This window comes from Alexandromys fortis, unplaced genomic scaffold (assembly GCF_014885135.2).
Source record: "Alexandromys fortis isolate MF-2015 unplaced genomic scaffold, M_Fortis_MF-2015_v1.1 scaffold_218, whole genome shotgun sequence".
NCBI lineage: Eukaryota > Metazoa > Chordata > Mammalia > Rodentia > Cricetidae > Alexandromys > Alexandromys fortis.
This window is the reverse complement of record NW_026068112.1, coordinates 1248887-1274597: the sequence shown is the minus strand read 5'-3', so window position 1 is coordinate 1274597 and position 25711 is coordinate 1248887. Positions and strand designations below refer to the sequence as shown.

The 25711-nt window shown below is 47.9% G+C and overlaps 3 protein-coding genes across 6 annotated transcripts in view; 1 reads left to right on the top strand and 2 right to left on the bottom strand.

The window, feature by feature from the left end:
* Gabpb2 (GA binding protein transcription factor subunit beta 2) overlaps nt 1–10628 on the bottom strand; it is a 35839-nt gene extending 25211 nt beyond the window's left edge. Inside the window, exon 1 of one of the 3 annotated variants that reach the window (XM_050124538.1) lies at nt 10385–10628. The gene's annotated coding sequence lies outside the window, so the exon portion shown is untranslated. Of the gene's footprint in view, nt 1–9994; nt 10228–10270 lie in introns of those variants that run through there. The other 2 variants (XM_050124540.1, XM_050124541.1) reach the window with 2 other exon arrangements.
* A 1476-nt stretch (nt 10629–12104) lies between these two features.
* On the bottom strand, nt 12105–19628 carry Mllt11 (MLLT11 transcription factor 7 cofactor). The gene is made up of 2 exons (XM_050124542.1): nt 19542–19628; nt 12105–12513 (listed from the first exon to the last, which is right to left on the bottom strand). Exon 2 carries the CDS (start codon nt 12505–12507, stop codon nt 12238–12240), a length of 270 nt encoding a protein of 89 aa, XP_049980499.1. The 5' UTR covers nt 12508–12513; nt 19542–19628; the 3' UTR covers nt 12105–12237.
* A 571-nt stretch (nt 19629–20199) lies between these two features.
* Cdc42se1 (CDC42 small effector 1) overlaps nt 20200–25711 on the top strand; it is a 7019-nt gene continuing 1507 nt past the window's right edge. The window contains exons 1-4 of one of the 2 annotated variants that reach the window (XM_050124543.1): nt 20200–20337; nt 23074–23385; nt 23858–23968; nt 24877–24965. In XM_050124543.1, coding sequence (XP_049980500.1) covers nt 23332–23385; nt 23858–23968; nt 24877–24951 — 240 coding nt within the window. In that variant the 5' untranslated portion in view covers nt 20200–20337; nt 23074–23331 and the 3' untranslated portion in view covers nt 24952–24965. Of the gene's footprint in view, nt 20338–20471; nt 20620–23073; nt 23386–23857; nt 23969–24876; nt 24966–25711 lie in introns of those variants that run through there. The other variant, XM_050124544.1, reaches the window with a different exon arrangement.

Below are 25711 nucleotides of genomic sequence, written 5' to 3'. Positions count from 1 at the left end.
TTGAGGGGGAAAAGCAGGTCCTGTTTTAGAAAGTCCTTGCCCTGAAAGAAGGTGCATACCTGTAACACTACTGCCTAGGAGTGGAGGCAGGCGGATGAGAAGCACCAAGCTTCAACTATACAGTGAGTTCTAGACAGGCCTGGGCTATATGAGGGTCAGTCTCGATTTATTTTTTCATTCTCTCTCTCTTCCTCTTTCCCCATCCCTTCCTTTCTCTGTCTGCCTGTGTCTCTGTCTCTGTCTGTCTCTGTCTCTGTCTCTGTCTCTCTCTCTCTCTCTCTCTCTCTCTCTCTCTCTCTCACACACACACACACACACACACACAGAGAAAACAGCTTGCTGAGCTGGTTCTCTCTTCCACCACATAGGTGTCACCTATGATCCACCTCTCCAGTCTGACAGCCTGAGTTTGACCCTAGGATCCACATGATAAAAGGAGAGAAGAAACTCCAGAAAGTTGTCCTCTGACCTCCACACACACACCACGAAGTACTCATGAACCAGCCCCTCAAAAAATTAAAACCGGGCAGTGGTGGCACACGCCTTTAATCCCAGCACTCGGGAGGCAGAGGCAGGCGGATCTCTGTGAGTTCGAGACCAGCCTGGGCTACAAGAGCTAGTTCCAGGACAGGCTCCAAAACCACAAAAAAAAAACAACAAAAAAAATTCAAAGTAGGACCTTGTGGCAAAGGCCTTTAATCACAGTAATCCTGGTTTCTTGGAGGCTCTTAACCACTGAGCCATCTCTCCAGCCCCCTAATTTTATTATTTTTAAAATCATTTCTGTGTATGATTATTTTTGCCTACATGTATGTCTGTGCACCACCTGCATGCAATGCCCTCTGAAGGTGAGAAAAGGGCATCAGATCCCCTGGAAGTGAAGTTACAGGAAGTTGTGAGCTGCCATGTGGGTGCTGGGAATTGAACCTAGGTCCTTGAGAAGACCACCCAATACTCTTAACTGCTGAGTCATCTCTTCAGCCCTTACAATTCAATTATTTTTTATTTTCTGGTGCAGAGGATGAAACCCAGGCAGGGTATTACTGAGCTAAATTATCAACCTTGCAACTAACTTTTAAGAAATTACCACGTATCTTGTGAGCTATGTAATACAATGGCAGAGTGCCGGTCTAGCATGCATGATGCTGTATGGACCACAAAAAAAGAAAAAAAAATTTACCACCTGCCAAGTGTTGGTGCAGCATCAAAGAATACCTACCATCAGCTGGAAAAGCTAGTAAAAAGCTAGGTGTGGCCAGGCCTGCTGGCTCATGCCTGCAACTCCTGTGTAACTCTCCTCACAGGATGAAGACAGCATAAAAGGGTGAGTGTCCCTCCTCTGCTGTCAGACTACTGAGACAACAGACTTCACTCAACTTTCCCAGGAAGCTCATTTTGGGAGAAGGAAGAGGCTGAGCCCAGGTGCCAGGCTGAGAAAGTTGTCACCCCAGAAAGATCTCAGTTCTGACAACTTGTCAGATTACCTTGCAGGAAACAGGAGCCAATGACAGCTGTTGGGCTACACCTTGACCACTAATAATCAGTTATGCATCACACCTTCTATCGACCTGAAATTCATCTATTTTTTTTATTTATTATGTATACAGTATCTACCTACATGCACACCTGCATGCCAGAAGAGGGCACGATACCTCATCACAGATGATTGAGCCACTATGTGGTTGCTGGGAATTGAACTCAGGACCTCTGGAAAAGCAGTCAGTGCTCTTAACCTCTGAGCCACCTCTCTGGCCCCCTCATCTATGTTTTTTATATTAGAACCCCAAAACAGATAGGTGGGTGTCACTCAATCTCTTTCCAGTGTGGCCACACTGAATAAATTCTTTTGTTTCATTACTAACAGTGGATTTAACTGACATATTTGAGGATAGGTGGCCACACCTAGCTTGTCAGGGATGACAGGCCGTAGCTCTGACCCTAACACGTATGGTAACAATTCTGGCAAACCATGGCCAGGAGAAAACAGTCAGTCATTCACTCCCAATGGAGAGGAGGGCTAAATAGTACCAAGCAGCTGCTAGGGTCACGTTATTCCAGGGACTTTCTTTCAAGACAGAACCTCTCTACAAAGCTCTGGCTGTTGACACTATAAAGACCAGGAACACTTCAAAACTCATTGATCCGCCTGCCTCTGCCCCCTAAAGGCATGTCCACCATAGGTAGCTAGGGACTTTCATCTTTCCACTTCAGCTTCCATCTGCTGCTGCTGTTCTACCTCTATTTGGCGAAGCACAAACATGGGCTGTACTTGGGATTGGGCTCTTTTATTTATTGACTGATTGTTTTTTTTTTGTGGGGGGGGGCAGGGTTCCTCTCTTTGGAGACTGTCCTGGAACTTGCTCTGTAGACCAGGCTGGCCTCAAACTCACGGAGATTCATCTGCCTCTGCCTCCCGAGTGCTGTGGTATTGGGCTCTTGAGAATTGTCTCCAAGGCTTTGTCTTCTGTAGTTCTGAACTGCTGTTGTTGAACTATTTGAGTTATTATACTGCTTGTACATTGGGCCTTGTCAAGCTATTTTCTGTTTGCATATGTATATATTCATGTATGTACATATGTTTTGTCTGCATAGATGTCTGTGTACCACATGTGTCGGTCTTTTGTGGCTATTTTCTGTTGACCATTTGAGAGCGAGAAGCAAGCATGCAGAGAATCTGTGATTTATGTAACCATGGAAAATATTAAGTTCATGTACCTTGATGGCCCTTGAGAAATTCTAGCTATCTTTTGTAAACGCATCAGTTCTAAAACCATCATGGGGCAGAACTTAGTTTTCCCACAGAGTTTCTGAAAAAACAGCTGTGGCATGGCCCTGGTCCCTTCATTTCCCACTTCTCTGAACTTGCTGTTCCTGACATGCCTGCGTTATAGTATGTATCTATGACATTACTGTGAGTATCTGAGGACAGACTTGGGAGCTGCTCCCCCTGGCTTTGAAAACTGATATAGGAACCCCTCTGTCAGCCCTAACTAAAGCCTTGGCTAACTGAGATAGTGCTCTGAGCGCCGTCCTCCCCACTGGAGTGCTTTGGAGGTGATGTTTCAAATGCTAATTCTAGAAACGGGCTAAGAAAAAAAATTGTTACAAGATTTACAAAAAATAACTGATCTTCTAAAAGAAATGCTTTGGAGAAATAATCTGACTTACAGAAAATACAGATTATGTATTTAAAATGACACTCACTGGAGACATAAAAGTTTAAAATTACAAAATTTCTATCAGACAAACAGATTTTGATTAGGTTTCCTTTCAAAACAAATTTATGAAGAAATTAAGTTTTACACTTCGGTGTCAAGAGTACCTAAAAGGTATCCGAAAGGACAAAAGAAAATTATTTCTTTATTTGGCACAGGGTCTCAAGTAGCCCACACTAGTCTCTAACATGCCACACAGTCAAGGAAGACCTTGGGGTTCTGATCCTTTTTTCTTTACCTCCCAACTGCTGGGATTACAGGTCTGTGGCAACACATACCAGTACATGAATGAAGCACTGAGGACTGAACCCGGCTTTGTTCATGCTAGGTGAGCACTCTGCCTACACAGCCATATCCGTAGCCCAATCCTTTATTATGACAGAACTTTTTTTTTTTTTTTTGGTTTTTTTTTTGGGGTTTTTTTTTTTTTTTTTTTTTTTTTTTTTTTTGGGGTTTTTTTTTTTTTTTTTTGGTTTTTTGAGACAGGGTTTCTCTGTAGCTTTGGAGCCTGTCCTGGAACTAGCCCTTGTAGACCAGGTTGGCCTCGAACTCACAGAGATTCACCTGTCTCGACAGAACGACTTCTAAATAATGCTCACAAAAATCCTTTTGTGGGGGCTGGAGAGATGGCTCAGAGGTTAAGAGCATTGCCTGCTCTACCAAAGGTCCTGAGTTCAATTCCCAGCAACCACATGGTGGTTCACAACCATCTGTAATGGGGTCTAGTGCCCTCTTCTGGCCAGCAGGCATACACACAGACAGAATATTGTATATATAATAAATAAATATTTAAAAAAAAATCCTTTTGTGGGGTTATTGCTATTCCCTTTTCAGGACTATTTCATCTTTTTATTCTGTGTGTATGTGTACATGTGGAGGTCAGAGAACATGCTGGTCAGTTCTCTTTCTACCATGTGGGTCCCCGGAACTGAACTCAGGTCTTCAGGTTCAGATGTAAGCAATTTACCTGCATAGTGTTTCCTCAGCTCATAAATTTCCCGTTCAAGAGGAAAATTATGGAGCTACAATCCCTATGATCAATAACATTCAACACATTTGTAAGCTTACTTCATATGTAACAAAAAAGGTCTATGTTATTGCATATGAGAGGAGGCTCTAATTCCTTGTTTAAAGAATGGTTACATTTTAAAATACGTTGTTAATTGCTCAGAAAAAAGTTTTTTTATTGTTGTTGTTTTGAGACAGGGTCTCTACAATCTAGCTCTGTCTGTCCTGGAATTCTCTATGTAGACCAGACTGGCCTTGGACTCACAGAGATCCACCTTCCTCTGCCACCAAGTACTGGTGCCACTATGCTTAGCTCTCAGAAAATTTCTAAACTGCTTTGGGCTAGCAAATTTAAAATGTAAATATAAAACATACATTTTAGGATTGGCATGTATATAGTTATTTTGAAGGATTTCTGGGCTTTGATCCGCATGGAATATACATATATTTTCTGAATGTCAAAACAGGTTAATTTTGCTATTAGTTTAATTGCTAATAAAAAATACATTTTGTTGTAATGCTATAAAGGTGGATGCTTTATTTTTATTTTTTTACTATTTACTTTTAAAATGGTATGTGTATAGTTTTGTATCTGTGGATATGTGCTCTTGGAGGCCACAAGAAGGAATCTGTCCCTTGGAACTGCAGTTATAGGTGGATTTGGGCAGCCTTATTTGGTTGCTAGGAATAAAATCAGCAAAACCAGTTCATAATCTTAAGCACTGAGCCATCTCTTCAGTCCAGAAAGTGGGTATTTTAATATCCAATTAATTATTACATCATAAAATTGACAAGATTTTATATTTTATTGAGCTACCTGTTTGAGGACCAGCAAGACAGCTCAGCACATAAAGGAATTTGCCACCAACCCTGACAACTAGAGCTTTATCCCCAGGACCCACAGATGGAAGGAAAGGGCAGGCTCCTGAAAGTTGTCCTCTGACCTCGACATGAATACTGTGGGCATGCACACTCCTGCCCAAATCAACCTGTCAATTAATGTAACTGTTTGTAAGGTAGAGGCCCCAGTCTGGAGCCTGAGCTCTAGTTCCATGAGGTCAGACACTCCTCGACTCTGAAGGCACTTGCACTTCACACATGCACACACCGCACAGACAATGTACAGAATTAAGAGTAAAATGAATATTGGAGCTGGAGAGATGGCTTGGAGATTAAGAACAGTTGCTGCTCTTGCAGAGGACCTGGTTCAGTTCCCAGCACCCGCATCAGGATTCTGGTGCACTCACTCTCTGTGGTCTCCATGAGCTCTGCAAGCACATGGTGACTCCATGAGCTCTACAAGCACATGGTGCAGACAAGCAGACACAAGTACATACCTATAGACAGAGGCAGGTGGATCTCAGTGTCAAGGCCAGCCAAGAGCTACACAGTGAAACTCTGTCTTAAATTTTTCCCCCAAGACACAGTCTCTGTGTAACCCTGGTTGTTCTGGCACTTGCTCCATAGACCAGGCTGGCCTCAAACTCAGAGATCCCAAGAACTCGGATTAAAGGCATATGCCATCACCGCCCAGCTTGTTTCTGATATTTTTAATCAGCACTGATCAATGGCAGAAAAGAAGGCTCAGTGGGTAAAAGGTAAAAGCACTTGCCGCAAGCTTAATGGAGTTCAGTCTCTTGGACCCCTACGGTAGAAGAGACCTGACTCAGAAAGCTGTCTTTGGTTTCCTCACACACACCATAGTTACATGTACATTCATACACATAAAATCAAGATTGTTTGGGCTGAAGAGATGGCTCAGAGGTTAAGAGCACTGGCTGGGTCGGCAGTGGTGGCACATGCCTTTAATCTCAGCACTCAGAAGGCAGAGGCAGGATTTCTGTGAGTCTGAGGCTAGCCTGGTCTACAGAGTGAGTTCCAGGAAACCCTGTCTCAAAACACACACACACACACACACACACACACACACACACACACACACACAGAGCACTGGCTACTCTTCCAGAGGTTCTGAGTTCAATTTCCAATATCCACATGATGGCTCACAACCATCTATGAGATTACCCTCTTCTTGCCTGCAGGTATACATGTAGACAAAGCACTCCTACATAAACAAACAAAGCCATTCAATAAAAAGTGTGCCATTCGGGTAATCCTGATCTCTGAAGCCTTGGTCTCCATCCATATTGGTTTCAGAATGAAAATATTTCGTTTTGTACAAATGAAACACACAGAGAAATGAGTCTGTAGTCAGGTGTCGCTAAATTTTTTTTTTTTTTTTTTTTGGATTTTCGAGACAGGGTTTCTCCGTAGCTTTTGGTTCCTGTCCTGGAACTAGCTCTTGTAGACCAGGCTGGCCTCGAACTCACAGAGATCCGCCTGCCTCTGCCTCCCGAGTGCTGGGATTAAAGGCGTGCGCCAACACCGCCCGGCCGCTAAATTATTAAATTTGTGAAGGTCTAACATTGGATTTTGTTGGTGTGGTAGACCTAGGGAACTAAAGAGTCTACATTTTGCTTAATGAGCAGAACTTGGGCTACTATAGGAAAGATTTCTGTACAGTTCTGTGCAGTGGTGCCAAATGTTGCTGTCTCCTTTACATGTTAAATATATTTATATGCCTGCTGTATTGGATAAGCTCAGACGCATGGTTTAGGAGCCAACAGCTTGGGGTCAAGCTGATGAGGCCTACACTAGAATTGCTGGTGGTGCTTCCTTTTCCCAGGCCTGTGTTCATGTGCTCCTAATTGTACTGACTAGTTAGTCGCTTTAAACAAAGATAATTAGATGTGCCCTAACAATGTGCACTCCAAGCAGTGCCTCTAATAATTAAAAGGCACTGATCACTTAGAGTACTCCTATAAACAACACTTAATCTTCAAGCTAGTTTTCACTCAACATTTGCTCTTGCTGACTGGATTTTTGTGAAGCTCTTTAATAGCTGGCTGTTAGCATTCTGTAGAAGAACAACCTCCAACAAAAGAGTGAAAAGCATTTCTGAGAAGCTGGGACTACCCCGCAGGAGAGACTGAACTCAAACACAAGAGTAGATTCCATGAAGACCTGACCTAAAAAGCCACTCCGTCTGTACCTTTTATCTGCTTAAAACTAACTATGAAGGTTTTATTGGTACAACTCCTTGACATCTGTCCCTCTCCCAACGTGGGATCAGACCAATCTGAAGCGATCACCATGATTAGAGGGACAGCTGAGATCATCCGATATTGCCAAGCTGTCTTCAGTGAAAACTGTTTAGAGACAAGCATGGTGAAGGGGAGGAGTAAAAACAGCCCCCCTGGCATGATGACATTTGCAGGCAACCCCACCAAGCTGGGATCCTGAGCCAGGATGACAGTGAGCTGGAGGTTGGCCTAAGTGTCATAAAATCCTGTTTCAAACCAGGAAACCCTGTCTTAAATTATTCCCCCCAAGACACGGTTTCTCTACGTAACCCTGGTTGTTCTGGCACTCGTTCCACAGACCAGGTTGGCCTCAAACTCAGAGATCCCCCTGCCTCTGCCTCCTGAGTGCTGGGATTAAAGGCGTGCATCATGACGGCCTTTAATCCCAGTTCCTGGTGGGAAACCCGTTTTATATTTGGTTACTTGCAGGAATGTCTTTGGTTTCTACTTGTATTCTGGTAAAAATGGCCTCTAAGAAATCTGTTCTTTTCAGCTCTCCTTTCCTATCCTGTCACTCCTGATTTACCCTGAAGCACCTACCGAAGTTAAAATGCACCTATAAATAACAGTATTTTGGGGCCAGTGAGATACATGGCTCAGAGGTTGAAGATGTCTAAGCATGAAGACCCTGAGCTGGAACCCCAGTTTCCACATCATGGGGAGCTGAATCCTCTAAGTTGTCTCTGACCTACACAAGCATAAATGTGTGTGTGCACCCACATAAACTGTAAGTAAAAAAAAAAATTAAGTAATTTTTAAAATTTACTTTAAATGTAAAGTAATTAAAAATTTTTAAGTAATAGCCAGGAGGTGGTTGTGCATACCTGTAATTTGGGAGGCAGAGGCAGGTGGATCTGTGAATTCATGGCCAGCCTGGTCAACAGAGTGAGTTCCCAGGACAGCTAGGGCTGTTTGTTACACAGAGAAACCATGTCTCGAAAAACTAAAAAAACCAAAACTTATTTATTTGTGTGTACTTTTGTGGGCACTGACTCACCAGAGAGTGAAGGCCAGAGACAACCCACAGGAGGTGGTCCCCTCCTGCTAGTGTGTGCTGTCCTAAGGATCAAACTCAGTCAGGCTTGGCAGCTTTTAGCTACTAAATTATCTCATTGGCCCAATCTAGGCAACTGCAACATTCTCAACACTACAACGGGGAACTAGATCCTCCCCAATAAAAATCTACACAAAATCTGGTCTAATCTGTACCCTAAATTTCCTTTCTAGTCCCTCTAAACTAGGGATAGAACCCAGGGCAAAGGAATGCCAGACACACACCTGCCCCTGCGCTACATTTCCAGGCCTGCCTCCAGGGAATCAGAAGGTGGATAAAATACCAAGACAAAAAGGGGGGGGGGCAACGACACACGGAGAGGGGGGGAGGAACGGACAGGACACTACACGACCACAAGGACAGCACTGTTGCTTTCACTGAGACGGGGCTCAAGTAGCACAGGCTGGACTTGAATTCCTGGATGCTTCTGCCTGTTCTACCTGCTCTTCTCAATGGTTGAGTGCTGGGATCACAGACATATACCTCCATACTTAGTTTTAAGAATTTTCAATAAACGTTTTAATAATCATGGAGTGCCTGAGCACTTGACAATGGACTCCACTACCAAAAATCACTGGCTTATCTAATAATTTGGGTGTGGTGGTTTGCTCTTCCTTATTACGGCACGACTAGCAGTCGCCATGCGTGTTGGTGGCACACGTCTTTAATCCCGGCAAAGGCAGATGGATCTATGTGAGTTCGAGGCCCCAGGCTGGTCTCCAAAACGAATTCCAGGACAGTTAAGAGTTGTTACACAGAGAGACCCTGTCTCGAAAAACAAACAACAACCACCCCCCCCCATGACTAGCGAGACATAGTGGCTCACCTCTGTAACCCCAACACTCCAGGCTAAACAAGAGGAGAGCTGCAAGGTGCACTGTCTGAGATACTTAGCGAGACTCAAATATTTAAGACAGAAACTAGAGAAGCCTTTACAGGAAGCGGAGACCAATGAGCGGAGCCTCGAGGAAGTCTGTGAGACTAGGAACACACTAATGGGAAACAAACAGCAATTCACGGTCTATGGATAATTTTATTCTTTTTTTTTTTTTTTTTTTTGAATTGCACGTCTCCTGCACAAACATCCGTGTAAGAACTGGATATCAGGCCATAACTGCTCTTACCCAGATTATGAACTCACTAAAGCTTCACGTTATTATCAGACCCAGAAATGTAAGAGTGCCCACTTTTGTCTCAAATATCCTTCAGTTCTTCACACCAGCGTTGTGCCTGCAAAAACAGGGGCGCCGACTTGCAAAAGACAGCCCCAAGTCTGTGGCTCGCAGCAGCCTGGACTTCCGCTCCACGCTGCCCCCTAGCGGCCACCCCTCTGGCCTGGGCTTCCCGTAGTCCGGCTCCCCGGCCCCAGGTCTTCCACCCACCCCCTTCACCTCCTCCCAGTCCCCTCCCCTTCCTCCCGCCAGCATCCCCTTCCTCTTTGTCCCTCTCCCCCCGCAGCCACCCCTGCTCCGGCAGCCTCCGGGCCGGCGCCCACAGGTCTGGGCTGGGCACTGTCACGGCCCCTTCCACGCCGCTCCGGCCGCTCCGGAACCCTGCGTCTCCCTCCCCCTCACCTCTTCCGGAGCGCTGCCCGCTTCGCTCTTACTGGGCCCGCCAGCTTGGTCCCGTTTCTTTCTCAAGTTAAGACTCCTTGCCAGGGGCCGTCACTTTTTGGCCTTTTCACATATGCATATTTGGGGGACCTTTACCCCCCCCCCCGCGGAGAAATGGAGGCAATAAAATGGCGGACCCGGAAGTGAATACCGGGTTAACTATGCCTCCTGGCGGAGGAATCCGAATGAAATGTGTTAGAAAAGCCACTTTGCCTTTCTGTCAAAACCGCAACGCACCTCTGAGGCCGACTTCTTCCTACTGAGGACCTCTTGAGCTTGAAAAGCGTGTACCGAGGGCATCCTGAACGGGACTACTTAGCGAGGCGCAGGATCATAGATTACGTGGCTTACGTGAGGCATAGTTCCGGTAGGGGACGGACCGGGCCGGTAGTTTTGGCGCCAACGCTTGCGAGGGTGAGGTTGCTGGTGGGTCGTTCTGGAGTTTGCGCTCCACCTTCCTACTGGTTCTCCGCTGGGCTAGCCTTAGGGTCAGGGGAGAATCGCGCTTCCTCGTCTTAACCTTCGCGAGACTGTTCGGGACATTCCTGGCTATGCACGCGCATCGAACACCTGCCCGACCGGATACTCTGCCAATTAGTAGCCTGAATAGAAAGCCATTCTCAGGGAAGACAAACTTACAACGTTTGGGGGGGGGGGGGGTGACTGAAGAGGATGGAACATGAATTTGCATCTCCTTTAGGTCGCTTCATGTACCACACAGCTGATCTTGGTTTCCACTCATCGGTTTAAATGAATGGACTGAGAAAAAAAATAAAAGGTCCTTCAAAAATCAGCAACAGACAAGCCTCTAATGGCAGCCTAGGCAGAGAGAGCTTTGAACTCAAGGTCCAGGTTCCAGGCCCCAAATTTAAACACAAGGTGGAAATGGTGACACACCCCTGCAGAGGCAGGCGGATCTTTTTGAGTTCAAGACCAACCTGGTCTACAAAGCAAGTTCCAGGACTGTTATACAAAGAAAACAAACAAAAAGAGACCGGGCTTGAGATGTGGCTTAGTGTCTAAGAGCACCGGCTGCTTCCCGAGGAACTCAAGCACTCCGACCACTGAGCGCCATCCATCCCAAACAGTTAGTTCCTCCGCAGTCAGTATTAGAAAGAGAAAAGGAAAAGCTGAATGTGGGAACGAGTACTTCACTGAGAAGAGAGGAAACGCAAACCCAGACTTAGGCTTTAACATCTTTATTAAATAAATGAACAATGGCAGCACAAATCAGCAGCACTAACTTTGGAAGGAAGAGGGACAGGTGTAGGGCTGAATATAATTGCTTATTTCACGGTCTTTCAGTGGCTGAAGAACTATGCCCAGGAACCACTGGCTCCCATCACATACTGCAACTACGGAAGGGCAAAGCTAAAGTGCTAAGAACCAAAACACTCTGCCTGTTCCATGACTGAATCACAATTTTATATAAATTATGCTAATACTACTCTGGTTTCTCTTTAGATCATATAAATCTTTTGCCTTTTATGGATTATCCTACACCAACGTTTCCCCATGAAGACTGAAATCTGTTCTCTCAAAGTTCCCAACCCACAGCTGGGAGCGGAGTTGTGAGGTGGATCCCATGCTTTCCCTCGCTCCAGTTCTCCAGGACGCGTTATTTCCTCTGTACCCATGACCACCCATCTTTCTGCACGACAAGAAACAGAACTTACTACCTAGCCTTTTAGGCATCCTGTTTTGTAGAAAGCATCTCAGAACTTCCAGATCCTCACTACTTCTTGAAATATTTGCTTTCTGGCCTCATGCAGGAAATCAGGGAGAATCAAGGAATCTCTGAAGCCGATTAAAATGTAATGTAAAAAAAAAAAAATCGGTTTCCCATTTTGCACAACTGCACTTCTCTCTGGTGCCCCAATACGGATGGTTTTCTGGGACTAGTTAATATCCTTGGGGTTGGGGTGGAAATCCCGTGATCTAGTACTCCTGTGACTGAACCCTGGACTTTGTGCCTAGAAGGCTTGTGAGAGAAATGGAGTAGGCAGATAAATAAATAAATAAATAAATAAATAAATAAATAAATAAGAAATAAATACATACAAACATACAATTCAATTGGCAGATTCATCAGCACCACCAGCACAATAGAGGGAAGAGAACAGTATTAGATGGAAAGGCTTAGAAAGGACCGGGCTTAAAAGGGAAGGCAGTGGGGTAAGGGGTGGGAGAGAGAAGCTTTGGCCTTAGAGCAAGTCCAGGTCGATAGAGTGGATGCTGGCAATGGGAGCTCTCCAGAAGTTGAAGGTGCTGAACTCAAGGAGGGGATCACCTTCTGGGTTCTTCTGCTCTGCTCCGCTTGCTTGACCGCCCATTTTGACACCGTTGCTGTCTGTGCTCTTGTAGATAGATGTATCTGACAGGCCCAGGCCTTCCAGCTCCGACAGATCCAGTTCTGGGATGGGCATCCTCCAGAAAAGGAAGGAGTTGTACTGGCTACTCACAGGGTCCCTCATAATTCCCTGGGGAAGAGCAAGTCACTTGTTAGTCTCCATGCCAGAGCAAGCTCCTTGCCCGAGCCTTCCCTTGCTTGAGCTGATCTTTTTTGTTTGCTCTGGTAAATAAGCCAAGGATTTTAAGACAAGTACCAGGACTTTCTATTACGATTCTGCACCAGCTCCTAACTTCTCCACTGCAGCAGGCTCACCTTGGCTCTAATTTTTCCCGCAGTAATATACCTCAGGTCTCATACACAGCAGGCAGGAGCTGTATCTCTATCCACTTAGGTCTGATTTCTGAGCCGTTACAAGTCTGGCCCCACTCTTTTTGTGTGTGGTATTGAGGGGTTAACAGAAGCTGGCAAATAAAACTCTGAATTATACCCTAAGCCCTCTTGTTACCTTTATTTTTAGACAGGCTCTTACTGACTTGCCCAGCCCAACCTTGAACTTGAAATCTTTCTGCCTCAGCCTCCCGAGTCACAGGCCTGGTCAACTAAGAATTAGTTAACTGTGCTGAGAACCAAAGGCAGGACTTTACATGTACTGGTCAAGGACCCTACACATTCCCAGAACCAAACATATGGCTTCTTCACGTCTGTTTACTAAGCTACGGTGTCTGTAAAGGTCTTCCATGACATGTTCGCATTTCCTCTTGCCTTTAACGCAGCAACGAACTCACCTCCTCCAGGACATCTCCCCCAAAGCGGTGAGCTCCACCTACCTAGCCACCCCAGAGCCTTCCCCAGCACCCTGCATAATTTTACCTGACTCCATCCTGTTCTGGTTACAGATCACGATGGACTGGATATATATTATGTGTTTATCTCCTTAGAAGACCAAAAGTTCCTCTATGGCTAAAAACACACCTACTAGGCTGGGCATGGTGGCGCATGCCTTTAATCCCACCCAGCACTGGGGAGGCAAAAGCAGGTGATCTCTGAGTTCCAGGCTAGCCTGGTGTACAGAATGAGTTCCAAGGCTGTTTCAAAAGCAAGCAAATAAATAAATAAATAAATAAAATAAAAAATAAAAAACCAAAAAACATCTACTTTTGGGTGGAGCAGGAGCTAAACCTTACAGACCTTGCATGTAAACATTAATTTTCCCTAAGCACAGTGGACACTTTGCTACTCTTACTTACTTGTCCCCAGAATAACAAATCCTCACTATGTCTCTGGCCCATCTCTCCTCAGGACAAACCCAGACGCTAGAACAGCTTTCTTCCGCTACACCACGATCTTTTCCCGCTGACAACCGAGAGCAAGCAGGCTGGAAGCACCAGGTAAGGAAGCAAAGCTTACAGGGTAAAGAACGGTGCCTTGACAGACAGGGTCTCACTATGCAGGTCAGGCTGGCCTTGAACTCACCAAGAGCTGATGGAGAGATCAGAGATTACAGGCATATGCCACTATGCCCAACTCTTCTTTCCATGTTTTTTGGGGTTTGTTTGTTTCTTTGTTTTTCAAGGGCTTCTCTGGCTGCCCTAGAACTCCCTGAGATCTGCCTGCCTCTGCCTCGGGAGTTAACAATCAGTTGTGGTACCTTTGCTTCTCATGCAGCCCACACCCCCCTGACACTGTGACTAGCAGAGCTCTCTGGAGCCTTCGTGGATTATTTACTGGCCAGGGAAAGGGCAAGAAACTTTAGTTTAAAGGTTCCCAAAGGGGCAAAAAGAACATTCCACTGCCACCAAAAATAGAAGTTTCAAAAAGTCTTTCTGGAACACACTATCAGCTCTCACCAGCCTGTGACTCCTAAAAAGTGCCCTTAAGTAAGTTCCAAAGTGTCCCTATATGATGTGAAATGTCTCTGCCAAACGAGGAAAACTGACCTAAAACAGAAACTGCAGGAAATGCGGGGTTGGGGGTGGGTAAATGGTCAGCGGGTGGCCCAGAAGTGGGTTTTTGAGTCTTGCTCCAAACTCAGCTCTAGTTCAGGCTGACTTCAAACACAAAGCCTTCGTGCGGAGGTGCCCTAGTGCTGGAGTTACAGGACCGTATCACACCAGGCCAGAACTTTTGGGCTGGCTTTTTTTTTTTTTTTTTTTTAAGACAGGGTCCTCCTTCCTTTGAAACTTTTTGGGAAGAAAAAAAAAAAAAAAAAAAAAGACAGGGTCTTCCTCTGTAGCCCTGGCTGTTATGTAGTATGTAGTCAGCCATCTTCCTTCCTCAGTCTCCAGAGTGCTGGGATTCCAGCCCTGTGCCTTTCCCTGTGATCTTGTGCGAAGACAGACATGGGTGTCCACAGGTGTCACACGGTGAGTGTGTGGACGGCAGGAGAGGAGCACCACCCTGCTCGAGTGGCAAGTGCCCTGCTCTCTGAGACAGGCTCTAGCTGAACCTGGAGCTCAGTGGGCAGCCAGCAAGTCCAGCGATCCTGTCTCCACCCTCCCACGGGGCTACAGATGTAGGCGGTCACACCCAGCTTTTTATTTGGCTTCTGGGGATCTGAACTCAGGTTCTTTTTCTGATTTTTTTTTTTCCTTTGAGACAGGGTTTCTGTGTGTAACAGCTCTGGGTGCCCTAGAACTTGCTTTGTAAACCAGGCTGGGCTCGAACTCAGAGAGATTCACCTCCTCTGAGGCATTTGCAACCACCTTTGGGCCATCCCATGACCTTTGATAACATTAAAAAAATACTACCCGTTCTATTTATAATCCCAGCAATCAAGAGGCTCAGGCAGGAGTTTGAGGAGTATGTGTTTGGGCCCCGGCTGGGCAAGACTCTGGCTCAAGCAAAACAAAACAAGCAATATAATAATAATAATAAATAATTTTTTTTTTCTTCAGGCAAGGTCTCATAGCTCAGAATAGCTTCAAAATGTAATTCCTGATCCTCCTGCCTCCATCTGCCAAATGCTGGGGTTACAGGCATGGTCCAAGATACATGGCTTAAAAAAAGCACATTCTGGGTTCTTTCATCCATCCTTCCCCTTTCATCCTCCCTTCCCTTTCCTCTCTTTCCCTCCCCTCCCCCCCTCTCTCATCAAGCTCCAAAATAAGCCCCTGGGAGCTGAACATTACTCAGCAGAGAAGTAGTTTAACAAGAGCGTGAAGCCGGACTGCAGCAGGGCCAAGGAGTTAGCAGAAAGATGAGGTCATTGCCCCAGGAACTCAGCTCTGACCATCTCCATGGGAACGTGCAGAGAGTTAGCAAGCATGACTGCACCTATAACACCTTTGAGCTAACCAAGCCCCACTGAGGTCTGGACTACAGACACTAAAGAGCATGCCTTAGAAGTCAGGCTGTTACTGACTGTGCTTATCGGGAAGTTTATGACATCACCAGGTGTGGCCTTGTTAGTCTACTTAAAAAAACACCTTCCCTTAAAAGTCTCCTACAGAGTGACCTTCTTATAACACAGGGCATATAATAAACTGTTTTCCACAGACAATGACACAGGTAAGTCTGTGAACTAAAGTAGCAGAGGCTGACCTTGAACTTCTGACACCCAGATTACATAATTAAAACAAACAACAACTACTAGGAAAAAAATTGTTTTTGTTCTTTTGAGCAAGGATCTAGCTATGTGACCCAGGCTATGTAGAATCTTATTATATAGCCTGGACTAACCTGAAACTCAAGATTCTCTCTAGTCTCAGCTTCCAGATTCTGGGTGCTGAGATCACAGACATCACCATCACACCTAGCTTAAAATGAGAAACAAACATATTTCTTTTTTTTTTAATTTTATTTATTATGTATACAACATTCTGCCTCCATGTATGCCTGCATGCCAGAGGAGGGCACCAGATCTCATTACAGATGGTTGTGAGCCACCATGAGGTTGCTGGGAATTGAACTCAGGACCTCTGAAAGAGCAGCCAGTGCTCTTAACCACTGAGCCAACTCTCCAGCTCCCACAAACATATTTCTTAAGCTGCGTTATTTGAGACGCGGTCTCACTATATTGCCCTGGCTGCCCTAGAACCCATTTTGTAGGCCATGCCAATCTTGAACTTACAAAGATCTGCTTGCCTCTGCCTGCGGAGTGTTTGGATCCAAAAGGTGTGTGCCGTTGCACTCAACTAAAACCGTGAAAACCAGACGACACCTTAGATTGTTCAGGAGCTGGCTTGGGTGTCCTGTTGATGTGCACCCCAAGTCTCATACTTCTAGTACAATCCGAGAGCTCTTGCTGTCCTTCCAGAGGACCTGGGTTCCCAGCAACCACATGGCAGCTGATAACCAACGCCAGTTCCAAGGCATCTGACACCGTCTTCTCAGGAGCAGGCATGTTCTTGGCATTCATAAAAATTAAATCTTTTTTTTTTAAACTTGAATTTTTTTTTTTTAAATCTCTGTGTGTGCTGGGTGGTGGTGGCACACGCCTTCAATCTAGCACTCGGGAGGCAGAGGCAGGCAGATCTCTGTGAGTTTGATGCCAGCCTGGTCTACAAAGTAAGTTCCAGAACAGAGAAACCCTGTCTCAGAAAAATAAATAAATAGAAATCTGTGTGTGTTGTGTGTGTGTGTGGGGGGGGGGGGCTGGGCATGCCTAGGTAGAGGTGAGAGGCCTTGCCTTCTGCTTGTCTGACCTTGTAAACCAGGCATGCTGGGTTGGGAGCTCCAGGAGCTTCTCCTGCTCGGCCTCCATCCTGCTGTAACCTGATAGCTGCACTCCAGTGTCCAGCTTTATATGGGTTCTAGGGATTCCAGCTCAGTTCCTCACACTTGGGTGGGTAAAGATGGCTTTACCTACTGAGCCATCTCCATCCCACTCCTGGCCTGGTATGTCCCTCAATCCTGCCTCAGCTTCCATGGAGCCTGGAATGTAAACATGTTCTACCATGCTCCATTACAAATTTTCACCAGGCGGTCGTGGCCCATGTCTTTAATTCCAGCACTCTGGAGGCAGAGGCAGGCACCTGTGAGTTCTAAGCTAACCAGAGTTACACAGTGAGAGCTGTCTGAAAAAAAGACATCTGTTTGTGGTTTTATTTTTATTTCTTTTTTTAAATCTATTTATTTATTATGTATACAGTATTCTGTCTGCATGTATGCCTGCAGGCCAGAAGAGGCCACCAGATCTCATCACAGATGGTTGTGAGCCATCATGTGGTTGCTGGGAATTGAACTCAGGACCTTTGGGAGGGGCAGTCAGTGAGTGCTCTTAACCCCTGAGCCATCTCTCCAGCTCCTATTTTTATTTCTTAAATAAGGTCTTAACATGTAGCCCAAGTGCTGGCTTCTAACTTGGAATCCCTGCCTCTGCCCCTGAGTCCTGAGATTACAGGTGTATGTGCCACCACTCCCAGCAAAGAATTTAGTTCTCGGTGCTGGGCAGATGGCTCAGCAGTTAAGAGCACTGGCTGCTCTTTCAGGAGTTAATTTCCCACAAACCACACGGTGGCTCACAACCATCTATAGTGGGATCTGATGTCCTCTTCTGGCATAAAAGCACACATGCATAAAAAGAATTTAGTTGTCAAAATAATTCTTTTCTTAGTATATTCTGCAGACCTCCTTCTGAGGTTCTGACTAGGAGGAGAGCTGGGTATAGTAAGGAACTCCTACAACCCCAGCATCTAGTAGGTGGAGGCAGGAGGATCAGGAGTTGTATGAAAGCCAACAAACTGTCTTGAAAAATAGAGACTAAGCTAGCATCATTAAGTCAGCGTTGACAACCTGACTCCTTTCCTTTCAACTGTAACACGTATAACAGCTGCCTAAACAATTGATCAGAGACTGCACTGAACTGTCTTCCAACTGAAACAGCTAGATTCAGGTGTGGAGGCACACAGCTGCAGTCCCAACCCTCAGCAGGCTGAAGGACCGTGAGTTCAAGCCTAGCCTGGGCTGCACACTGAGTCCAGAGACCCACCCCGCAAACCAAAACAAAAGGAACATGAACAAAACACAAAACTAATTCAAATAAAACAATTTAAAGGAAATTATGTGGAAATATTTAAAGGAAATATTAAAAAGCTGAAAATCTCCAGCCCGGAGACATGTCCAGAGACCCAAATTCGTTTCCAGAAAGCAGACACACAGGTATATGTAGCATTAAAATAAGAAGACAGGCTGCTTTCAAGCTGGCTTCCCCTTCCTTCCTTAACCGCTCTTCACCCATCATTTTACCTGTCTGTCTGGAGGCTCTGGATGGTGACTGACGACATGGCACACGGCACACGCTCAGTAAATGTGCCATCCATTTTGAACTACCCCGATATTGTAGGTAAAGTAACTTCTAAATTTCATTGTCAGTTCTTCGAGACACACTTTCTTTAAGCCATGTGGACACACCCAAATACCCTTTGTCTAGACTGCGCCCCCCAGGAGCACCCAAGGCCTGCTCCACAGGGCCTTGCTGTGTCATGCTGCCACCAAGCAGCCTGAGCAGGGCTGGTGGAGGATGGAGCCGGAAGCTTTCTGGTGTGTCTCACGTTGCTCTGGGATTTTCCTACTAGCCACAACCTTCCCCCACAAACTAGGAGGGGCTGCAAAGAAAAATCTGTTCTCGGCAGTAGTTCCTGTGGGCTGCACTGATTCCAACATGCAATCAGGCAATGGCACAGCTGCCCCCACCTGTCCTACCTCAAGCCTCTTCGGGGTGAAAATCTGAGACAGGGAAGAGATTGCATAGTATCCCGTGTCAAAAAAGAAAAGGAAAAGGAAAAAGGAGTACTCCCCAAAACTCCCTACCACAGACACAGAACCGTGAGGAGGGTGGAAACCCAAGAAGTAGAGATTGCAGGAATTACAGTAGGAATAAAGATTCACCAAATAACTGGTAGCAAAATTATAGCTTGAAAAGGAAGATACAGATAACTAGCCACTAGACAGAAGCCATTAGATGCACAAGGCAAAAATTATCGGAAAATGGATACACGAAATGAAGAGCTAAATGCCGAGAAATAATTACAGGTAAAGTGTTGGAAATTAATGCTTAGGTCCACGATAAGGCATAGATGGAGATCTTAACAGATAAAAAGCTGGTAACAGCTACCCATTGTTCAGAGCGCCCCCTTCTCTCCTCTGAAACGGTCCCCCACCTAGTCTCACATGGGGGTCTTTCAAGCTTGAGAAGCCGCCCCTCAGCTAGGTTACCTGTTATCAATGAATGACTGGCGTGTTCCGAAGATGGAGAGAATGCCTCAGGGGCTCGGGGGTCTGCTGTGGACCGGAGAGGAGGAGGCTGCAGAAAAAAGCTGTTAGTGATGAGACGGCTTTGTCTGCTCACGCCTTCTGCCTCGTTTGTGACAGAGTCGGCCGCTGGGTCTCCCCTGCAATGCAGCCCCTCCTAGCAAGGGCGGAAGCACTCCCCGCCCCCTCTCTGCCTGACTCGGCTAATTCGAATGATAGGTTCCGGAACACGCCACCCAGGCTAGAGCCTCTCCATCGGCTCGCACGGCACCCACATCTCTCCAGCACCCTCGTGCTGACCGGGGTGCAATGGCTGGGCAGTTAATTGTCCTCTAACTTATATGCATGGGTTAAAAAGACTTTCCGCTAGACCACAAAACGCTCCTCCTTTTCACTCTAAGGACCGAAGGGGACTTTAGAAGACCCGGAAAGGGCCCCGGCGCGCGGTCACCTCTGCACCTGCAGCAGGTGGACAGACAGCACACACACTTGGGGTGCCGGGGGTGTCCAGGAGCGCGGTGCTTCCCGCTGTCCCCGCGGGCCACCCCGTGCGCCTCGGCAGGCCTGGGCGGAGCGCTGCGCTCGGCTCGCAGCCCGCGGGTTTCGTAATCGCGTCGCCGGCGTTTCCGCCCTCGGCCGGCCCCACCTCTGCCGGCCCGCCCTCGACTCCCCGCCGTGCGGAGCAGCAGCCCGGGATCCCGGAGTGGCGGAGCCCCCGCCCGCAGCGGCCGCCGCCTGGACGGACGCCGGGGAGCCGCAGGTGAGAGCGCCGGGCGGGTCGGGCTGCGCGCGGGCGGCGGGGAGGAGGTCGCAACGATCACAGTCCGCGCGCGGGCGGCGCCAGCCGGGGAGAGGCAGGGACGCGGCGATTGCAGCGTGGGGCCGGGTGGGAGGTGCGAAGCGACAGGGGCTCCTCGCCGGCCCACTAACCTCAGAGGTCTGCTGTCCCAGACAAAACGAAGTGGTGCTGGGGCCCCGGAAGGTCTAAGCCAGACTGAGGCAGCCAAGGACAACAGTGACAGAGCCACAACGATCCACTGAGGTTCTCATCCTAGTTCGGAGTGGGTGGGGGAGAGAACTGGAGTCTGATGGAAAATATTGGGGGAGGGGAACAAATTAGGGTCTCCTGTGTCCTCTTAAGTCCCCAGAAGCCGTTTCCTGGGGTTCGGGCATGGTTGGTGCTAGGACAAATGGTCTGTCACTTGACTGGAAATGGGGCCCGTTCCTCTCTCCAGGACCTCTCAGGAGCCCGCCGTGTCTGGAGGGTCTCCATGCAGGGACCAGCTGCATCCCTGGGCTTACAGCCAGGATTTGCCCACACCATTCTCGAGTCTCTTTCTCTCCAGCTGCTTCTTGTGAAGGCTTGTCAGACAGCGGGTTGGAAGCCTTGAGGCTGGAGGCAGCGGGACCGGGAAAACCGGTTTGGGGCTACCACAGGACCGGGGAACTACCTGTGTACATCCTTCCTCTCCGGCTCCTTACCCCCACCCCTCTCCTGCTCGCCCCTCTCCAGCTCTTCCGTCTTCAAGGCCCACCGTGATCATGCCGGTGGTTTGGAGATTGTCACTCCAGGTTCTGGATTTCGTGTGGAAATGAAAGGGGCCCCACTGTCAGGATGTGGATCTATGCCTAGATCCCTTCTCTTTTCCCATCTCCTTCCTTTTTCTGTGGGGGATGAAGGAGTGGGCAGTGGCTCCAGCATCGCTGCCGCCTCGGCTCACCAGCTGAGGCCTCGCTTGTCCCCATCCCAATCGTTGGCTGCTTTAAAACAGAGTGACAGCCAATGCCTAGTACTTCCTTTTCTGGCTTTGTTCCTCTTCCCCCCACCCAACACTACCATATTGACCCTGGCCTGTCTTCACACTCTGACACCGCCTCCAAGCTTCAGAGACCCTAATGTCCTAGGGAGTGGAATTTCCTGGTCACTTCTCATCATCATTGGTTGTTTCTTGCCAAGTCCCACACACACACTTTCCCTCCACCCATCTTGGTCAGGTCCCTGGAAGAGAAACAGAAAGGTCCTTGTTTCCTCCAGGGCCCCCTTTCCTCTCCCTCCTCTCCTCCCTCCTCCCAGCACTGGCCACCTCTGTCCACTGCGCTCTGAGCAGGGTGGGGAATACTGGGTAGAGCCCTTCCTCAGTTATAGACTGTCTGGTCGTGTTGGGGGTTTCCTCTGATTCTTTATTGTTTTCTCCATTTCCCCAAACCCTTACCACCTGCCACCATCATGACAAACCTTGTGACCGTGTTCCCACTGGTCAGCCTCCCCTCCCTGGGCAGCTGTGTTCTGACCAGTCCTGGTTACTCCTGCCTGCCTTCCAGGGGCGGGAAGGGAAGTGAAAGAGAAGCCGAACCTTGGGTTCTTTCCTACCCTAGAGCAGTATTTCCCTGCTTGAGTGATCTCATCTCAGGGCTGCTAGAAAACAACACTCAACAAACAAACAAAACTCAGTTTTTTTGGTCTGTCTAGGCTACTGGAGCACCCGGCTCCAGCCTCAAGCCTAGAGGCTCATTCCTATTCATGCTCATGATTAATATTCATGGGCTGCCCTATTGGACTCCTGTGCTGGACTTTGCTGTAGAGAGGGAAGTGCAGAGGAAAGCAGATGGGCTGTCACCCCAGGTTGGCAGCAGTGAGGAGGGAGAAACTTCCTCCTGGGACACAGTGCTGCTGGAAAGTTCCTGTGTGTCTGGCTCACTGGTGGAGCCTGGAAGTGGGGAGAAAGAAGAGAGGTCAGAGCGGGAGGGAAGGGGGAAGGGAGGTCTGAGCCTTACAGGGTGTAAGACACCCAACAGCACAGGATGGAACACGTGGAAAAGGGTGGGGAGGCTCAGAACAGAAAGCCACTCTGCACGTTACCTGTGGGGCCACGGGTAGGTGCACACAAGTCTGCAGTGCTCTCGGGGAAAGGCAAGGTCAGATACTAACTCTGACTGGACTCTGGGAGGCCCTTGGACTTCAGCTGGGGGAAGTGTGTGCGGAGGAACAAAGTCAGTGTACTGAGAAGGAGAAATTCCCCGCTCCAGAACACACTGCCCGTCTCCTGGGCTCTGACTAGGTGGTCCTTAAAGCTGGAGGTGTTGGGGCAAGGTAAGAGAAAAGGGAGGGACAGGGCGGAGGCCTTGTTTGTGAGAACAGAAACCACTATTTCCTCTTCGGAGTCTCTTACGTGCCCTCCCCTCCTGCCCTCGCCGTGGCGAAGGGAACTGAAGGCAGTAGCACCCCTTCACTCTGTCATTTCTGTCACCGTCTCATCCCAAGTTCTCTTAGCCCCTTCTTCCTTGGTCCCAGTTGTCATCCTCCTGACCCGGTTGGTCTTTTGCACTATCCCTTGTGAGGAGCAACTGTGAGCATTCCTGTGTTTGAGAGGGACAGGACTGGGGGACAGCAATAGCCTCCACGAGAGAAGATGAAAGTGTATCAGGTCTCTCAGGGAAAGGGACTGGGGAGGGATGCTTCTCACTAACAATTCTTTTTCTTTCTGCTAAAATTCAGGATTTCACATCGAAAGAAGACAGAACCTTGTGCCTGCCCGCCCAAGCCTTTTGCTGGTGTTTTTAGGGGCCCCGGGTCTGAGACTCTGACCTTCACTACACTAGTGAGGGTCTCTAGGATTCCCACAGCCCGAGAACCATCTAGCTGTGTGAATCCCGGGTGCTGTTCCGCCTGAGAGTGAGGACTGGCTGGTTAGCAACAAAACAAGAGCCCTCTGGGGCCTCTGGCAGAGGCCCGAAGCTGGAACCATCAGGGAATATGAGTGAATTTTGGCACAAACTGGGCTGTTGCGTGGTAGAGAAGCCCCAGCCGGTAAGTTTCCTGTCCTCACCCTGCCACACACAGAAATTCGTTACCATGTGCTGAGAACTGGACACGCCATCTCTGATCTGCCTTCTGAGAAACACTTGTCTCCCCCACCCCCTGAATTTCTGTGGCAGGGTATGGTCCCGTGCAATAAAGGAGACAGAAGAGCTGAACAGCTCTGTCACCTGCTCCTGTTCTGAGGTGGCAGGGGTCGTAGGTAGAACTTGAGGCCTGTCAGTTGTCCCCTCATCATCCTAGGTGCCTTTGCTTTGTCCCTTTCTCTGTGTAGTCACTCAGCAGGCCACCACTCTGGTGACATTGTCTTGGATTTGTTCCAGCTCTGTCTGTCTTTCCTACCCTGATGTTTGCCCATTACACTGCCAAGTCAACCTTAACTCTTGGTGGTTTTCCAAGCCTCCTTCCCCTTCCTCCACGGGGGAGAAGGCTGCCTGTGTGATTCCCTGTCTTCTCCGAGCAGAAGAAGAGGAGAAGACGGATTGACCGCACCATGATTGGGGAACCAATGAATTTTGTCCACTTGACTCACATCGGCTCGGGAGAGATGGGGGCAGGAGATGGACTTGCCATGGTAATAAGGGAAGAGCGGGTGTTTATTTGGGGGTGTCGTCAAGCGAGGGACATAACACAGTACTTAATGGGGAAACAAGAATCTTAGATTGTAGCCCTGGTCCCCAGTGGTGTGGATTTCTGATCTCTAGGGCTAGCTCCCTTCTTTACAGTTAGCACTGGGTCTTCATTGGAGTATAAATGTTGTGATATTGAAGGCCTTTTTCTCAGACCATGGGTCTCCTTATGAAGAACCTAAGCAGAGCTGGGACGCAACTCAGGTGGTGGAGTGCTGGCTCGCCTAGCATGCAGAAAGCCCTGGGCTTGATCTTCAGCCCTGCAGAAGCTGGGTGTGGTGACTCACACCTCTAACCCCAGCACTCAGGAACTAGGGACCCGAGGCTCAAGGTCATCTTGTACAGAGAGTCTGAGGCCAACTTGGCCTAGAGACCCTATCCCAAAATAGAAAAAAGAAAAGAAAAGAAACCTGTTCAGTCAGTGTCAGAGCGAGTCACAGGGTGACTGGGCGTCTTGGGCCATGTAAGGGTCTGTTCTAAATAATGTCTTAATTATTTAATACTGTTTTTTTAATACTGGTTACAAAACTCACAGGAAAATATTGGAGTGGTGTGAGTGTGTGTGTGTGTGTGTGTGTGTGTGAGAGAGAGAGAGAGAGAGAGAGAGAGAGAGAGAGAGAGAGAGAGAGAGAGAGTGTGTGTGAAGGAATCTCATTAGTAAACGACTCCTCCACCTTGTTTTTGTTTTCCTGTGGGAGACTTGTCTGAGAAGAATGGTGGTCAGGCTTAAACTCCTCAGACAGAAGCTGTTGTCAGAAAAGAGACGAGATCAGGCTCCTGGGGGCTCAGGGGAAACTGTTGCTTGTCCTGGAGTGCGGAGAGTTAGGTGACTGTGCCCTGTGCTCTTCAACAGACCGGTGCGGTTCAGGAGCAGATGAGATCCAAGGGAAACCGGGACAGACCGTGGAGCAGTTCTAGGGCCTTGTAGCTCCCACAGGCCTGGTGAGTGACCCTGTGCCCGTGCAGGCACATCCTGCGGCCTGCCTCAGACCGCGATCCTTTGATGCGAGAATGAGAAAGTGAAAATGCAAGACAGCAGGATCAGAAAAAGTAGGATCTCTGCAGGAAGGTGTGGGGTGGGGAGACTGTGGTGGCACACACCCAGTGACCCGCCCAGCAAACCCGAGGTCAGGTTCAAGCTTCTCAGTCAGCATAGCGAAGTCAAGGTCAGTTTAGGCTGTGCGGTACCAAGTCTCAAAAAATAAAGAAAAACGTTGAGGAAAGAGCCTTCTGGAGAGCTTAAAACATCCACTTGGTAGCACGTACCTGTAACCCAGCACTGGGGAGGCAGAGGCGGGCTACGTAGTGGGGCTGTCTCTCTTCTGCTCCCCCACAAAGATGGGCACCCGAATAGAGAGCGCCTTCTCCCCTCGGGCTTTGTTTTCGTTGAGGGCAAACTGCTTTTTCCTTCTCGTCCTGTAGGGTTTTGTAGGGAGCCGAACCTTTAATTCAGGATCCTCCTTCTGGAAACTTTTCTAAGGGCCACTAGTACTATTGTGTTTGGCTCTAGATCTTCCTTTAAAAACAGTTTGGGGGGCTGGAGATTGCTGCTCTTCCAAAGGTTCTGAGTTCAATTCCCAGCAACCACATGGTGGCTCACAACCATCTGTAATAAGGTTTGGTGCCCTCTTCTGGCCTGCAGACATACACACAGACAGAACACTGTATATATAATAAATAAATAAATA